General features: G+C 34.9%; 3 protein-coding genes across 4 annotated transcripts; 1 reads left to right on the top strand and 2 right to left on the bottom strand.

Moving 5' to 3' along the window:
- Positions 1 to 666: 666 nt before the first annotated feature.
- stx19 (syntaxin 19) lies at positions 667 to 5,924 on the bottom strand. The gene is made up of 2 exons (XM_051905984.1): positions 5,422 to 5,924; positions 667 to 2,942 (listed from the first exon to the last, which is right to left on the bottom strand). The coding sequence occupies exon 2, from the start codon at positions 2,843 to 2,845 to the stop codon at positions 1,961 to 1,963; it is 885 nt and encodes a 294-aa protein (XP_051761944.1). The 5' UTR covers positions 2,846 to 2,942; positions 5,422 to 5,924; the 3' UTR covers positions 667 to 1,960.
- Positions 5,925 to 9,075: 3,151 nt separating this feature from the next.
- rsph1 (radial spoke head component 1) lies at positions 9,076 to 15,414 on the bottom strand. 2 transcript variants are annotated; one of them, XM_051905987.1, is made up of 8 exons: positions 14,934 to 15,414; positions 14,743 to 14,856; positions 14,552 to 14,657; positions 13,696 to 13,786; positions 13,380 to 13,515; positions 13,114 to 13,185; positions 11,079 to 11,188; positions 9,076 to 9,455 (listed from the first exon to the last, which is right to left on the bottom strand). In XM_051905987.1, exons 1-7 carry the CDS (start codon positions 14,982 to 14,984, stop codon positions 11,099 to 11,101), a joined length of 660 nt encoding a protein of 219 aa, XP_051761947.1. In that variant the 5' UTR covers positions 14,985 to 15,414; the 3' UTR covers positions 9,076 to 9,455; positions 11,079 to 11,098. The 2 variants fall into 2 exon arrangements, with proteins under 2 accessions (XP_051761947.1, XP_051761949.1); XM_051905989.1 differs by having other exon boundaries at positions 11,079 to 11,185.
- Positions 15,415 to 15,524: 110 nt separating this feature from the next.
- Positions 15,525 to 18,521, top strand: cln5 (CLN5 intracellular trafficking protein). The gene is made up of 4 exons (XM_051905980.1): positions 15,525 to 15,762; positions 16,456 to 16,630; positions 16,720 to 16,945; positions 17,948 to 18,521. The coding sequence occupies exons 1-4, from the start codon at positions 15,659 to 15,661 to the stop codon at positions 18,430 to 18,432; spliced, it is 990 nt and encodes a 329-aa protein (XP_051761940.1). The 5' UTR covers positions 15,525 to 15,658; the 3' UTR covers positions 18,433 to 18,521.
- Positions 18,522 to 18,621: the final 100 nt, after the last annotated feature.

The raw sequence follows: 18,621 nt of genomic DNA, 5'->3' as shown, positions 1-18,621 counted from the left end.
GGGTGAGTGGGTACATTCTTAGTGATGGAAAGACACTGAATGCTTCCCATCTCATTGCATCTCTATGCACACCAACAACTCCCTCACACTCATACCACTAGACCTAAATGTGATGTTTGGAAGCCTAGTTAGTTAAAGGACTATGGGTAAATGTTGTGTTCATAAGTGAATTGTATTGTGGACTCCTATTTTGAAAAGGAAGTCAGAACTGTTAATGTTGTACCTAAAGTGTTGTGTAATGATTGAGAACGGAATTGATGAGTTAGATGGATGAAGTTCACTACTCCTCCCTTGAGTGCTTTATTGCTGCTTGCTAACTCCTGACAGATGCGAAATGAATCTGCAGCAGTCAGGTGGTACAAGTCAGAGGGGATTCATTTCGCTGTTGGTAGTGTTTCCATAGAAACGTATAATTATGAGGATGTGAACAGCTCAGAGTCAGAGAAGAACGTCACAGATTGCCATCTCTTAATTATGGTAAATACGACAGAGTGAATGTAGCACAATCTTGTTGTTTTGTACCTAAAAGATGACTGCTGTTTGCTCTGTGACTGTCTGTCTACAACTCTGCATAGCCTCATGGAACGCGCTGATGACGTGTGATGTCTGCTCAAGCAGGGTGTGTGGAGGTATGGAAATACATATGTTGACAGGCAGGTAGGACATCCTATCATTGCATTTATTTATTTACTTATTTGGAAAATCAGAATATTGGGATTGAATAGAGCCTTGAAACTTATTGTTTATTATCAAATATACAATCATCAAAAACTTTCTGGGATTTCTGGAATCAATATAAATATTTATGCTCAGTTCTGTAATATTCCATCAGCTAGAAATAGCTCTTTGTGCATTTAATAAAAATTCTATAAGAAAGAGCAATGTAAATTCATTAGTCAAAAGGAATGTGAACCTTTTCATATTTCTCTCAATTATCTGAGTAAACACGGTGACATTGTTCTGCTTCAATTGCATTTTTAAATAATATTCTTCTCCAATTTCTGTGCAACACATTTTCCTCTGAAGACACACCCAGATCCTAGAAATTGTTCAGACACTTGATACCTGCCCTGTTGACTCACCAACATGTCTTCATTATTCACCTCATCACGAGCCCAACCAGTTTAATTCTAATCAGCTCCAGAGTAACGGCTTATTAACTATGAGCAAATATTAGACTGTGCGTGGTATCACATTTCATAGATATTTCAAAATGATAACTTGTATTTTATTCTTATTTTTCAAAGAACTATCTCAAAATAAAATTAAAAAAAAATTCACGTAATAAATTATATGAAATATAGTTTTTCAAAAATTGTGGGGATTGTGTGTCCAGAAAAGGCGCTGCCACATCACATTCCACTTTCAAATCAAGCTTTCTGCGAAATCTGCATGAGGAAATTTTTCTCTGTCACGCAAAATCCCCTATCATGTGGATATTCCTATTGGAATTTAATTTAGCTCACCGAACAACGATACATGTGATCGCACCTTTATACATGGACTTGCAGAAATCTTTCAGTATTGCTTGAAGAATATAGGACATATTTGCTAGTCTTATACAGTATAGTCTTAATAATGTTAGCTCAGACATTTGATAAATCTAAAGCATAAAAATAACCTATAAACAATAATACTGAAGGGTACAAATAAAATAAAACTTCCAAAGTGGTGTAGCTTTTTCACAATAATAAAATACAAAATAAATTTACCCTTGACTACATCTTACATAATGTGATGTAACAAAACGTAATGACTCTTTATATAACCACTTGTATTGCATGTCAACACCCAGTCTTCATTGCTACGGAGCCTTTTTTAATGTTGTCTAAAAGTGCTTTGTGCCTTTGCTTTTTATTTTCATCAGACAGAGATCTATGTTTTCAATTGTATTCGGACCCCAGTTCTTCCCTTGAAAGCGCAGTAAATGAGAAACTTTCACACCGTTTATTTTGCCCTGCTATCTGAACCAAGGACAGCAACAACAGCACAGTCTTCTGAGAGGATTCTTCTTCTTGTATCTGGCAGCCATTTTGAACTTCTCCTTTGAGACTGATACATAGTCTTGTGTCTTCTCCACATTGGCTTGTATGCTCTCGATCTGGTGCCCTTGCTCTTCCACCAGCATGAACACATCTAGAAAGAGATCTCTGAGGTCCTTCATGTTGCTTTCCAGGTTTAGGAGCTCTTTATGGCGTTGCTCTATCTCCGAGAGCTGCGCACGAGTGATCTTTGCATCCACTATGATGTTCTCATTGAAGATCTCCCACTTGCCCTGCTCTATCATGTTATCCACCTCCTCTTCGGACACCTCACGGCCCGAAACCTCCAGCTGCCGGATGATAAACTGCTTGCATTTGTCCTGCTTGCTCAGGATCGCGTCATTGTGTTGTCGCATTACTTGCTGGAACTGGCGGAAAAGGGCCGCGTGCTGGGCCTTCTGAATACGGGACGTGGCGGTGTCCGGGCCCAGCTCAGCCTCAATTCGCTTAGCCTGCTTGGAAAGAGCATCTAACCTTTTATTCAGGCTCTCGGCCAACAACTTGATGTCTCGCGTCATGCTGCTCTCCTTTTTCATGATGCTGAGACGCCTGATGGTGGCCATAAAGTTTCTCTGCTGCTGGCTGAACTTATTGACTTCCGAGTTCAGCTCCTCAATGCTGTCACGAATGTTCTGTGCCTCCTTCAGGAAGTTCTCAAGAACAGGCTCTGCCTCAAAGATCACGGCCTGCAGGCCTATCAGCGAGGATGGGTCCATGTCCTCCTCTGTGTTAAAGGTGTTGTTGTCTACCATCTTATCGCTGGCCTTCATCCGCTGACGCAACTCCTCCATGCGGTCCTTCATGATGGCAGAGGCAGAAGACCTTGATGGGGAGCACGTCAGATATTCTTTTTGATTTGAGTGCTGAATGTGTGTAATATTTTCCTCTGCTTCTCATACCCTGTAAATCACCACAGAAGGCATATTGAGTTAACACACTTGTCAAAAACAACAAAACATTATTAAAACATTATTTAAAATGTACTTGGGGAAAAAACAACAAAGATTTGTTCCCATCAATAAACAAATTCTAAAGTTAGAAGTATATTTTTATATTATCTTTCACATCAAGTATTCAATTTTTTTAATATGTTAACTATTTTTGTATACTGCATTTTTTTTACATTTTATGTAACAGGTTTTATTTACGAGTAACAGTTTTTGAATTATAAAAATATATATAGAAATGTTATATCTTTGTGTGTGTGACAGTGTTAACTTAGTATTTATTAGTACTAGCATTATTTATATATTATTATAGTATTTATTAATATTTTGAAATTTTGTTTGTCATTTTATTACTTCAATTTCAGTTTTAATTTCTAATGTTCATTTACGCTTTTTATGTTTTGATTTAATATTATCTTATTTAAACTTTATTTCAATTAATGAAAGTCATTTTTAATAGTTTAGGTTTAATAACAACACTGCTGTGCTATCATGTTTTTTTTATAGTAAAATCACAGACGTCCCAGTTGGCACTGAGAAAACAGATTATATTTGCTGTAAGTAAAGGTCACATTTTTGTCAGATGCTTTTCCATGTATTATGCTTTTAGCTGCAGCTCTTGTGTCAAAGGAAGGATTAAAATTGATTCAAAACCTGTGCAGTATTCCCAGTCCTCATATCACTGCTGCGCATTCATCACGATCACTGTAATTTATAATGTCTGTTCTGACACTGTACAGAACATGATATATTATCATTCACTGGAGTTTGCTTCTAAATAGCTCACTGACTGGCTTGCTTTACAAAAAGTAAGATCCATGACTGCTGATTTTTTTAACCTTGCTGCTGGACTGTGGTTTTGGAAAGTGAGCATAACGCCAAGGGGTGGGTATACCGAACTTGTCTGAGGAAAGTAAAATAGAGCACTCCAAATCATGGACTATCCGGTTACTAGAGGGATTTCAAACAGGACAGACTGCAGTTGCATGCGTGTGTGAGAACAGCCCACCCAAGCTCCTTAGGGAGAAAGCTTATGAATATAAGAGTGGCCTTTGTTTTCTGCAGGATATCTGAGGAAGTCACACATTAATTCTACTGCTCAGAACCTATGAGTGCATTACACAACATTCTCTAATCCAGTCTTCAGCTCACGTTGGTTTACTGAATATGCTGTATTGGATCAAACATGCCTTTTTATTCCTTTATTAGAGTCTCTCTGCTTTCTATAAGAACCATCCGTTTATGTTATACCAACATATGTAGGTGTGCTTCCACCCTTGTCTAACCTCTCCTTTTTGAAATCAATAATGAATATTATAATACAATGAAAGACCATACTGTAGTTATCTAAGGCCAGGGAATTTTAATTCAAATTCTGTATAGACATATATTGAAGCTATTGAACATTTCCAACTTTATTTCCCAAGAAAAAGACACAGATACAGGAGACACAGATATATAGATCCTGAGATATAGGACTCTAGCCTCCCTTGTGTATCATTTACACCAAATAATAGAATATTCAGTTACTGCCCATGTGAAAAAGAAGTGCATGCACTTGTAGTGTACTTCAAATCCTAAAAGTATATTTTAAAAAAGCTACTTAATATTAGTAAAATAAAAAAGTGTACTTAAAGAGAGGTCACTTTCATGACTGTTTCATAACACACATTTAAAAAGTGCACTTTTAAAAAGTTTTTTCCCCCAAGTACACTTTTAAATCATGTTTTAATAATGTTTTGTTTTGCTTTAAAGACTTTTGTGCTTTGTACACTTATTTTTTTTGATGTGTTGACTAACAGACTAAAACATATGTACAATACTTCATTATAATTTTAACTGTAGTTTGTTATTCAATCCTTTAATATATTTTAAATGTAAATTGCAAGTTCATATAATTAATATAATGTGTAATTACAAACATATTTAAACATGTGACATTCACATTTCAATAGAACTGACATTAAAGTATATTTCAGTTTACCATAAATGCTTATCAGTACTTTTGGCAATACAATTTATCCATATTTCAAAGACAATACAAGTAATTAAGAAACTGCATATAAATATGTACTTAAGTGGGTCAAAAAAACACTCTTACATTCAACTAATTGCATTTAATATGAATTTAAACTATAATGAATACAAAAACATTACATATATCTTAATTATATATATATAAAAAATATATAATTTCTCTATTCCATAGCTAATGTAGCTATGGAATAGAGAAATTATATATATTTTAATTATATATGCATTATATATATATATGTATATATATATATTATCTATATATATAATATATATCTTTGTATGTATATGTAAATATATATAATCTTATATTTTATATAAGAATATCTTATCTGGATACTGGATATCAATATCATGGTTTCTCCCCTCTAAACTGATAAAATAAAGAGAAAAATTACCTCTTATTGCTTTTAATCCCTGGAAGGTTGAATACTGCTTCATTTTAATTTGCCCAGATTTTTTTGTCAACACTTTATTTGGCCACGGACTTGTAAGATCTAAGCCGGATCTGTTGAAGCGTTCAGGAAGTCCTTGGAATTTATCAGAGCAGCTCCCAGGGACACAAATATGTGCTAGTGCGAGTTTTCCCTCTGCTCCACTGGTGTCAGTTATGTCTATCAAAGGAAAAAAACACAGACTCTTGGGAAATCTGGTCAAGCCAGTTTAAAACCACACCCCCAGTCACAGTTAGAAGTCTGTTTGCCCAATGGAGGGTGAAGCTTGTTAGGCAGAAGTGTGGGTGACGTGATTCAAAAAGGTATTGAAAGAACACATGCAGTGGACCAAGCGTTGCCCTCACCCTCAGCGGGTCTATTGTATACAACACAACAATGAGATCAGGAAGCTTCTTAAATTATTATTGACAAAGCTTTGAAATCCTGCGCTACATAAATGTGCCTATTCTAAAGCCCTCATATTGTATTTCCTAATCATTTCCATTAATTTTAGCACAATCAGGGTTAGTAAAAATAAAAAGAATGTCATTGGCTGGTGTTGTTGTTACATCATGTTATGGCATAAGAGGGAGAATTAATGTATGGGTTTGGCAAACAAGTTCTGAAAGTGTTGAAGGACAGCATAATAAAGCAAACAGTGAGATATGTTATTTCTGTTTTTAAATACTTAAATGCTTTAAAGACATATAGTAATGATATACAGTATATAGGGCTTACAAATGTATTTAAACATGTAAAGATAGAGTGATTAGTTAAATTAGGTTAAGAGAAATGTTTTCAGAACTGATACATGATCAGGTCAACAGAATGACTCACATAATGCTTTTGTGTTCGGCCTCAGGCTGGTGCAGGAAACGGCAAAGAGGAAACTACACATTAGTGTGACGCACATTAGCGGGCCTCTCTCTTTACTGAAGCTTGTGACTGAAGATGCTGCTTGTAGAATTGTCTACTTTTTAATCATTATCTTAAATATGTTATGTATTGATTTTTAATAACAAATAATTGAATTACATTAATTAGAATCACCAGCAGAAAATAATGGCAATTACCAAAATTAGGTATCTCTATTCTGAGACATTATGGTATATAAACTCGGCAAAAAAAGAAACGTCCCTTTTTCAAGATTAAAGATAATTTTGTAAAATCCAAATAAGCTTTACAGATCTTAATTGGAAAGGATTTAAACAGTGTTTTTTTCCTGCTTGTTCAATGAACCATAAACAATTATTGCACATGCACCTGTAGAACAGTCTTTAAGACACTAACAGTTATGCGGTAGACAATTAAGGTCAGTTCCAACTTCGGACCTTTCTACTGACTCTGAAAAACACCTGGGGAAAGATGTCCCGGATCCCTGCTCAACTGTGTGAACATGCCATAGCGCGGCTTCAGGAGGCATGAGGACTGCATATGGGAACAGAGAAAAAAAACTGCAGTCTTCGTAATATAAGACACCTAAAACAGTACTACAGGAAGGACAGCTGATCATCCTTGCAGTGCCAAACCACATGCTGGGTAGATTACTTACAAATTGTAGTTCGTTACTGATTTGCAAATTACATGACAAAAATCATGGTTAGTAATGTAATCCTTTACATTACACATTTTAGGTAATGTAACCTGATTACTTTTATATTACATTTGACCTAACTCGTTTATCACATTGAATTGAATAGGATAATTTTGTACCATATTGATATAAAAATACAAAGAGAAAGAAAATATATTCCATTCTTTGTTATCAATGACATGAAGTGCATTAGCCTGCAGCCATATTACCCTGTAGCCCAAGACTGGTTGCCCACTGAAGCTAAGCAGGGTTGAGCCTGGTCTGTAACTGGATGGGAGACCTCCTGGGAAAACTATAGGTTGTTGCTGGAAGAGGTGTCAGTGAGGCCAGCAGGGGGTGCTCACCCTGTGGTCTGTGTGGGTCCTAACGCCCCAGTATAGTGATGGGGACACTATACTGTCAAAAAGCAGTCCTTCGGATGAGACATTTGCCCAAGGTCCTGACTCTCTGTGGTCATAAGAAATCCCAGAATGACCTTCAAAAAAGAGTAGGGGTTTGAAGGAACTGCACAGGGTTTGTGAATTTAATGAAAAACTACACTCTAAAAAAATGCTGGGTTGTTTCAACCTATGTTTGGGTCAAATATGGACAAACCCAACATTTAAACATTTAAACTGACGGTTGGGTTTGTCCATATTTGACCCAAACATGGGTTGAAACAACCCAGCATTTTTTAGAGTGTAGCTTTTCATTAAATTCACAAACCCTGTGCAGTTCCTTCAAACCCCTACTTTTTTTTTTTTTTTTTTTTTTGAGTGTAATAATTAATCATAAAAATTTACAATTAAAATAAATAATTTTATCATAAAAAATTTGTTTAAAAGACAAAAGCTATCCAAAGACATAGCAATACATGGTTAAATGACTTAGCGAGAGTGATAATTTAAATAGCATACATATTATATACATATAATAATACATTGTTGAGAAAAAAAAAAAAGAAAAAAAACTCCTCAAAAGTGAAATGATTTCTGTAAATCCAGTGATGAAAATCCTTTATGGCCTCTCAATTTTCCATGTAATTATAGCCACCTGACTAGTGGCTAGTTTGTGTACAATTTCACAACTTTTGAACAGGATGAAGATGCATACATTCTTCATCAGTGAATGTTTGAACCTTTTTTAATACTTGCGTATGAGTCCCTCAATTGTCATCAGTGTGAAAAGATGGATCTCAAAATCATTCAGTCACTGCTGTAAAGGGTTCAAATATGGAAAAGACGCTGGAAAACCAAAGAATATACAGGACCTGGAGGATTTTTCTGGAGAACGTTGAGCAGTTTAACTTCTCAGGACAAACAAGCGACTCATGAACAACCATCACAAAACAAACAAACATGGATCATCCAGGTAATGACACAGTATTAAGAATCAAGGGTATGTAAACTTTTGTGCGGGGTCATTTTTATAAAAAGCTTTTTTTTTTGTCTTGTGGACTATATGTAAACATCTTTTATGTAAAATATCTTACTCAGTACAGTACTAAATAAAAAATAACATGCATTTTGTATGATCCCTCTTATTTTGTTAAAATTAACATTTTGCAGATTCTGCAAGGGGTATGTAAACTTTTGAGCATGGCTGTATATATGGTACCTTCACACATCTGCAAGACACCCATGCCATCACACAAGTCACCCGATGCACACACATACCACGACAAATGCTTTTGCACCTGTCGCTGATGAAAGTCTGGATGGTCCCTTTCGTTTTTGGGACTGAAAACTTGCATAAATACAATTAAATGATGCCTTAATATATGAGTGTAAATGCTGATCTGCAATAAAAACAATCAGATTTCAGGTTTCTGTATGAAGTGAAATAATGGCAGCCTATCAGCCTGATGCTAAATTGTCAGGGATAGAAGTAATGATGATTAAAACTGCATAGAAATATGTGTAAAATTAGGTGCTCTTTGAATATGCTTTAGATTGTTAGTGATTGTTAACAAGTATCTGAGTCTTCAAAACAGATTTGATACAGGCCACATTTGCTAAATTAAAAAATAATAAAGGGCTCAGACATACACTTTAGTGCGTTTTAATGAATAAAAAATCAGCATAATTGTTTTTAAACACTAGTCTCAATTACAGGTCATTTTGGGCTGGTTTATTGCGCCCTCTGCTGTTTTTGAAATTACAACACTTTTCAGTTACCAGGGCCTCGAAATAAGGTATAAATAGATTTTTCAGTCACACTATACAATAAGGCCTAGTTGATGTTAGTTAATGCATTTTCTAACAATAACTAGCAATGTGCAATACATTTTTTACAGTATTTTAATTATCCCTAAACATGAGATGTGACTATCTCAGATATGTGCAAGTATAATTATCTAGAGGTCCTCTGTCTTCTTATCATCTTTTGGGGGTCTGTCTTTCTCACTCTTTCACCACGGCTTGATCTACAATGGACAGATACAGCCACTTCAGTTCAAGATGTTTATTGTCAAAATGTCTAAAATGGTAGAATAGAAGTATATAAGGTGTTGTTTTATGACTGATGCACTTCCTTTAAACAAGGATATACTCTGTATCATTTCTTACATTTACATATTTGTGAATATAATAGGTCAGTAACATTAAGAAAAAAAACCTTAAAGGTGACTACAAATGCTACAGCGTTAAGGCCCGTTCACACCAAGGACAATAACTATACCAATAAAGGTATAGTTCTAAAAATCGTTCTAAATATAAAAGAATAGCAGAGTCCACACCACAACTATAATGATAACGGCACAGAGAAATATTGTTGGAATCACTTTCAGAACGATTATGTTTTCCATTTTATGTTTTTTTTTTTTTGGTGAATTACAAAAACATTGACAGCTAATCAGAATCCATCATGCTTTAAAGAGCTCGAGCATTTAAAGCACCAGATGACAAAACTGCAGCACGTTTAGAATAAACAGATCAATATTGTGCATTGGTGTGAATACTAATTTACACTGACAAGCCACTTTATTAGGTACACCTTGCTAGTACTCGGATGGACCCCCTTTTGCCTTAATTTTGGTCCATATTGACATGATAGCGTCATGCAGTTGCTGCAGATTTGTCAGCTGCACATCCATGATGTGAATCTTCCATTCCACCACCCAAACGTGCTCTATTGGATTGAGATCTGGTGACTGTGGAAGCCATTTGAGTATAGTGAACTTGTCATGTTCAAGAAAACAATTTGAGATGATTTGATCTTTGTGACATGGTGCGTTATCCTGAAGTAGCCATCAGAAGATGGGTACACTGTGGTCATAAAGGGACTGACATAGTCAGCAACAATACTCAGGGAGGCTGTGGTGTTTAAACAATGCTCAATTGGTACGAACAGGGCCTACCATCTGAATGCTGCAGCAGAAATCAAGACTCGGCAACATTTTTCCAATCTTCTATTGTCCAAGTTTGGTGAGCCTGTGCAAATTGTAGCCTCAATTTCCTGTTCTTAGCTGACAGGAGTGGTACCCGGTGTGTCTTCTGTTGCTGTAGCTCATCTGCTTCAAGGTTCGACATGTTGTGCGTTTAGAGATGCTCTTCGGCAGACCTCGGTTGTAACTGAGTTACTGTTGCCTTTCTATCAGCTCGAACCAGTCTGGTCATTCTCCTCTGACCTCTGGCATCAGTAAGGCATTTTCACCACACAGAACTGCCGCTCACTAGATATTTTCTCTTTTACAGACCATTCTCTTTAAACCCTAGAGATGATTGTGTGTGAAAATCCCAGCAGATCTGCAGTTTCTGACTCCGACCAGCCCGTCTGGCACCAACAGTCATACCACGTTCAAAGTCACTTTAATCATCTTTCTTCTCCATTCTGATGCTCAGTTTGAACTTCAGTAGATCATCTTGACTATGTCTACATGCCTAAATGCATTGAGTTGCTGCTATGTAATTGGCTGATTAGATATTTGCATTAATGAGCAGTTGAACAGGTGTACCTAATAAAGTGACCGGTGAGTGCAGTTATCATTCTGTGAATGGGCCTTTACTGTGTAAATGCAGTCCTATGTTTTAACTGGATATGGACATACCTGAGGTGGCAGAATCCTTCTCAAACAGAAAGCCCAGTAAGTGCCTTGGGTTTCCATTTCAATGTGGTGGTTATGGCAGGTTCATCTTCCTCTGTATCTCCTTTGTCCTGCTGTCAAAAAATGTTGATCATTATGATTTGACTTCACACAAATTCATTTTATTTGTGTTAAGCCAAATTCTTATAGGTAGGGTACAACAGAGCTAAAATGAATAATCCCAATTCCCAAAATGTATCAAAAAAATTATTTTAATGAAACACTTATTCAGCAAAATAATTTGTGTTAAAAGAACTGTTAAAAGAACAATCATAAATGTTTAAAAAAAACATACATTTTAAATGTAAAATTTCAGTCATTTTTTAAATAATTGGAATAATTCACTGGATGCCATGAGCTCATGAATAAAAACATTTGACACTGCATAGATATAAACAGGTGTTTAGGAAAGTGCTGTGGTGGTTTTTGTTGTTTAGTATTTTGGGGAGAGAATAAAAAAACAAAATCAAACACTAAACATCATGTTTTTAGTGACTTGGTATGCTTTTATATATTCAGTTGCATCATATTCTGTTTTCACAGGGTTCATTTGTTTGTAACAGGATTGAGATAGATTATATTTACTTTCATCAACTAAGTGGTTGGCAATGTTTACTAGTATACCAAGCTGTAAAACTTCTGAAACTCCAGTGAACTGCTTCATCCACTCGATGCACTAAGGGCATTCCACTACTGACTACAATCTAAGAGAAAGTGAAAACTGAAACTGAATGTCAGGATACTTAATTGCATGTTAATTTGGATTAAATGAAAATGTATTATAGCTGAAATTTATATTAAATGCAATTAGCTAAACTTTAGAGTGAATTTTTTGATCCTCTTAAGTAGAAATGAAGTACATCTTTATGTGTAATTTGTAATTACTTCTGTTGTCTTTGAAATATGATTAAAGTGTATTGCCGAATGTACTGACAAGTATTTATGGTAAACTAAAATATACTTTAATGTCATTTCTATTTAAACTTGTATGTCATGTATTTAAATATATTCATAATTACACATTCGTAATGATGAAGTTGCAATTTAGTACATTTCTATTAAATATAAATGCAATATCGAATAACACACTACAGTTCAAATTAAAATCAAGTACTTTACATGTGCTTTAGTATGTTAGTCAACAAATCAAAATAAGTGTACTTCTTGACAAAAGATTATTAAAATATGATTTCAAATGTACTTTAAAGTAAAATTTTTAATTTGACATTATTACAAAGTGCACTTTTTTGTGTTAAGAAACATGCATCCAAAATCACATACTTCCCTTCTGTATGCGAAAAACAGTATGTGACAAAAGAAGTACCTGTATGTCCGAATTCACAGTATTCATAAAAGAGTAGACAAAAAAGTACCCTACTAAAAAAGATGATCTACTACTTCAGGCGAGATGTAATAGGTAATCTTTGTGGACACTTTACTATCCCATGAAGCCACGGGAGAGGATTTGTGAATGGCAGTGAAGTGACACAACTGACACCGTAGGTCACATGACAGTGACAACATGGTGAATGTAGTACATCCATATTACATTCATACTACACACTCTCATACTGTATAGAACATACTTTTTTAGCGCTTGAAAAGTAAGTACTTGTTCAAAAAAACTACCTACTCAAGAGAGTATCGATTTCGGACGCAGCCCTTCTCATCAACGTTTACTCTCTTTAAGTCCACTTAAATGTCCTCTTATTCCATTAATATTATATTATCTGCAAGTACAGTTTTTTAAAAATACCAAAAAATTGGAAGTACGCTACAAGTTCTCATTCAATATAAAATAAGCACACTACTTTTTTACATGGGTATTTAAAACAATTCTCTTAACAAACAAAGTAACACTAGAACAAACAAAGTAAGACTGAGAATAAAGGCTGGGGAACATTTTGTGTATAGTTTCTGCATATTTTTGTGATCATGCTACCTGAAATACATTCTCATGATATTTAAAGACATCTTGTAAAACATAAAATAGACATACCTGCTCTATCTGGAGATACTCTCCATGCTGCTCACACCCAATGTCAAACACATACTTCCCTGTACCAGAGGGCTAGAAAATAACAATTACAAGACAATAGCTTGTAAGAAATAAGTGATCACTGTGTGAGAGAAGAGCATAGTTGCTTTTTATTATCGCATGTAGCACAGTTCCCCACCCGCTGTCCGCAACCCACTTTGAACATATCTACAAACCATTTTCTACTACCCACCAGCTCAGAACCACAAATGTAAAGTATTACTTACATTATTATTGACAAAGTTGCCCTTATATCTGTGGTTCAAATGGATAAGCTCCCCGGCTGACTCCATTTTACCCATGATCCACCTGCCCATGTACTGAGAACCTGTGTCATGATGTGTGTATGTACCCTGCCCATGTCTAAGAGAAAAAAAAGACAGACAGGTACTTACATTTATTAATAAGCATGATTTGCATTTCATTTTTAGTTGAACTGAAGACATTATGAATACTATTACAACTTATAGTAATAGATTAGACAAATTACTAGATTAGATCTGTGAAAAAGAGAGTTAAAATTATGAGCTGCATTTCAACTACCTTTGATGGTGCAGCCATTCACCATCATATGTGTCTCCATTGGGGTATGTGTAAACACCATGACCCTGTCGCTGGTCATCCACCCAGCTTCCTGAGAAAGAGGAAACAATTTCACATGTGAAGAAGACTAGTTTACACTCTATGCTGTCTATAAATCATGGGGGGGGGGGTCTGAGACTATTAGTTAGTTAAAATGCTTATTTAGATTTTTTTCTACATGAATACAATATTTTTATATTGCAAAATGCATAACAATTAAAGTGAAACGTTAAAATGAAGAATTAATATTAATTTCAGAATGTTTATAATTAAATAAAATACTGTCAAATCGATTAAACGTGATTAATCGCATCAAACATAAAAGTTTGTGAATATACAGTATGTGTATACACACACACACACACACACACACACACACACACACATATATACAGTAGTTTAAATAGTTTTAATTGATTTGACATCACTAAAATATATACTATTCTTTGTTAATTCATGTTTGTTTACAATAAATGAACTAATGTTGTAATAAACTTGTAATAAACTTGTAATGTTAAAAATATTAGTATAAATAGTAATGAACATTAACATATTAATAAGTACTGTAAAAGCGGTGTTATTTTAGTATTAAAAAGTTTTAGTTTATTAGTTAGTACTTCAGCTGTATTTCAATTAACAAAAATAATAGTTTTAGTTTCTAATTGTTTTTTTTGTTTTTTTGTTTTTTTTGTTTTATAATAACAACTCATTCTGAACTATGTGTAAAGGATCATTGTTAGTTCATGATGTTAACCTTAACCTAAATCACATATACTGTACTGATGCATTTGAGATAATATAGACAATGTAGATTTACCTTCATATTTGGAGCCATCTGGGTAATAAAATAAGCCTTGTCCATGTTTTAAATTCATGTACCATTCTCCAATGTATCTGGCCCCATTCTTGAACTTATATGTCCCCTGATATACAGACAACACAAGGTTTATCATATGTTTAAGAGAACAGAAACTGCATAATAACAAAGTGTTTTGTAAGCAAAATGACCTGGCCAGATCTCTTGCCGTTTTCATATGCTCCTTGGTAAGTGTCTCCATTAGGCAGGACAGTTTTGCCCTGTCCATGTCTCTCTCCAGCTTCGTTTCTGTCTCCCTCATACTCCTTCAACACAAAGGTATTACTGTCATCTCTGCTGTGAACACACTGCGAATTGAACAGAAACTTTGACAGTGACTCACCCCCAGAGAGCCTAGCTCGTCGTCAAACTCTTCAGAGCCAACGTCTGACATGATAAACTGGACTTTAACGAAGAGATAAAAGGGAACAATCCCAAAAGGAAAAGCTTCAGTTCAAGGATGTTTACTGTTACCATAGCAATGCCGCGTGAAACAGCCACATGCGCAAAGTGACTTTCACTCCAAGAACGCTCACGCTTGCTTTAAAAATACTTTTTCAGAATAAAACATTATTTTATGTTAAAATTAGCGCTATTCGTCAAAATGTGGACACACTTCAGTAAAATTATTTGATCTATGCTTAAATGCTTGAAATTAGATTTGTAGACAATTGAGCCTGTATTTTTTTTTTTTTTTTTACAAAACTTTTTTTTTATTGCTGTTTTAAAAAGCTATGTCTATGTTTGCTTTTAGTGAATGTTTTTATTTTAATTTTTTTGTAAACAAAATGTAGTATTCAGAATGTAGAATTGTTAGTTATTATAATTATTACTGTTATCTAAACATAGGTATAGCCACATATATTACACATTATTATTATTATTGAGTGACTTTTATTTTGACAGCAATGTAGCCCTTAACAAAAAAAAAGCTCGTGACTGACCAGTTGACTCAATTTAGTCCGTCACGTGATCAGTGTTGTTCTCTAAAACAAGGATGTGAGACTAAACAATATATATAGCTGCAAGAAAGACAGCACATTAGTGTTTTTGCGAGCCTGTGCTGAGATGAAGTTTTCCGTTCACTTCATTTACGCGGTGCTTCACTGTTGGATTGTGGGGTTGGTCGTTTCTAGGGTCAGTGGAAAGCAGGTCTGGCCAGTGCCTTACAAGTAAGTTGCAGCCACCTACTGTACACTTCAGCTCAGTTACATTGTCAGTACTAACTAGGACCAAATGTGTTTATATTGGTTCGTATTTACTCGACTGTTTTCAAGTTACTTTGCAAGTATTTGGTTTATTGGTTTACTCTCTTCAGAATCAGAATGGGCTTTATTGCATAGCATGAAAAGAGCTTCCAGTGCAGGAAAGGCAAGGATAAGGGCAATGAAAAGTAAAATAACACAATAATAAAAAAGGCAATACAGTAATATAGAAAATACACAATAGACAGAATTACGTATGTGCAAAATGGAAGTGTATGAATGTGTTAGATGTGCTATATACAGTTATGTGAAAATGAAAGTAATGAATGCACAGAGGAAGATAAGTATATAAAAGGATTATATTATTGTCACGTTATATGTACAATGATGAGACGCTGTGGGCAAAGTGTTAACTTCAGTTAGGACATTATTAATACATATGAAAATATACATTATTCACAATATTTGAATGTTTAATTGATTTCTTAGTTATATATACACCTGTATCCCCAGTGAATAAAAATAAACTTCACAATTTTATGCTCATGAATATTAATTATTATGTTATATGTTATGTATTAACGTTATGTGACATCCACCAGGTTAGCCAAACCTGTTCGCTGAAAAGTAGACATAATGCAATGTCATATCATTTTCTAGGCGACTCGACAGCCGTCCAGATGTAGATCCCTACTGCCAGGCTTTATACCCATTCTGCCCCACTGGAGATCCATATGGTCGGATACCTGTCATGGAATACTACGACATCATCTCAGTGTTCAGACTTCAGACTCCTGTGTGGGAGTTCAAATATGGTGACATCTTGGGAAAGTTTGTAAGTGCATGCATTGAATAGCAGGACTGTTTTTTTTTTTTTTTTTTAAGTTTGTTCATTTGAGTCTAATCAAGAGTTTTGCACCTCAGCATATAATGCATGATGCCATTGGCTTTGGAAGCGCAAAAACCGGGAGAAACTTCACGATGGAGTGGTACGAGCTGTTTCAGCTTGGGAATTGCACTTTTCCTCATGAAAGAGAGGGTGTGAGTGCCCCATTCTGGTGTAACCAGGGAGCCGCCTGCTTTTATGAGGGCATAGATGACATGCACTGGAAGCAGAATGGGACTTTGGAGAAAATAGGAGAGATATCAGGTAAGTTTGTAAGGGGTTTTTTTTTATTCATGTGATCAAAGCTGAATTTTCAGCATCATTATTCCAGTCTTCAGTGTCACATGATCCTTCAGAAATCATTCTAATATGCTGATTTGGTGCTCAAGAAACATTTATTATTATTATCAATGTTGAAAACAATTTTTTACTTTTTTTCAGGATTCTCAAAGATCAAAAGAACAACATTTTTCTGAAATAGCTTTTGTTATACACTTTTATACACTACCATTCAAAAGTTTGGGGTCAGTAAGCATTTTTTAATTCATTTTTGGAAAGAAATTAAAGAAATGAATACTTTTATTCAGAAAAGATGCATTATCAAAAGTGACTGTAAAGACATCTATAATGTTACAAAAGCTATCGATTTCAAATAAATGCTGTTCTTGTGAACTTTCTAATCATCAGAGAATCCTGATTTTTTTTTTTTTTTTTTTTTTTTTTTTTACATTTTCAACATTGATAATAAATGTTTCTTGAGCAGCAAATCAGCATTTCTGATTTCTGAAGGATCATGTGACACTGAAGACTGGATTAATGATGCCGAAAATTCATCTCATATTTTGTTTTCTATCAACATGTCCCTTTAGGGGTTCCGTATGTGGCCAAGTTGGGCCAAACAACATTTTTTTTTTTTTTTTTTTTTTTTTTTTTAACAAGTGAGCAAAAAGAAAAAAATATTCAAATAACCCCACCCACCAAAATATGAATTACAAAACTTCACAAACACTTTTTCTGACAAATGGTGTAAAACATTACTGACAAAACTACATTTATGTCATCTACCTAGAGAACATTATTGTTTTTTTATTTTTATTAGCAGAATATGTAATAAAACATTTAAAACAGAAAACATAAACAATGAATATAAGAATATTGGAGTAGCCTGAAGCTCTCGCACCATCCCCAGGCTATCTTCATCGCCATGTGTTTTCTGTTCTGTCTGGATTTTCTGCTGTTTCTCTCATACATTTTTTGTTTTGTTAGGTGAGATGTTTAATGAGTTGGCTCTGTGGGTTCAGGAGGACAATGAAACGGGTGTGTATTACGAGACTTGGACGGTAATGTCAGAACCTGGTGCCAATGCCACAACGTGGTTCGAGTCCTACGACTGTTCTCAGTTTGTGCACCGTACATATAAGAAATTAATGGAGCTGGGTGCGCAACTGTTGAGCCAAACTCCAACCAATTACACAAAGATCTATTTGTACAGCGGAGAGCCGCTCTATTTGGGAGATGACTCCATCTTTCAACAGTCTTCTACGAAAGATCTCGCCACAGACATCAAGAAGTTTTATCACTCGTTTCGTTCTCACCAGTCAGTGATAGAAATGATTATGAGCCTGTTGGAGGCTTATGACAAGATGGTCCTAGAGAAGACCTTCTATTTCTACTACAACTCTGAATATTGGAAGCTGCCAATGAAATATCCTTACTTACAAATAACCTATGAGGAGATTCCTTTTCCATAATGACCAGATTTTTTTTGCTTGAACAATATTAAATTACTTCAATTTTTTTTGCAATTAAATAAAATTACATTTTAAGTTTTCTACTTTCATTCCAGATGATGTCAGAATTATTATCAGATAAGTGTTAATTTATACAAAAAAAACTGGACTGTTGTTTTGTTGTACCACACATTTATGAATATTGTTGCC

This window comes from Ctenopharyngodon idella, chromosome 9, assembly GCF_019924925.1.
Source record: "Ctenopharyngodon idella isolate HZGC_01 chromosome 9, HZGC01, whole genome shotgun sequence".
NCBI classification, from domain to species: domain Eukaryota; kingdom Metazoa; phylum Chordata; class Actinopteri; order Cypriniformes; family Xenocyprididae; genus Ctenopharyngodon; species Ctenopharyngodon idella.
The sequence above is the reverse complement of the archived record's forward strand: the minus strand, read 5'-3'. Positions and strand labels throughout refer to the sequence as shown.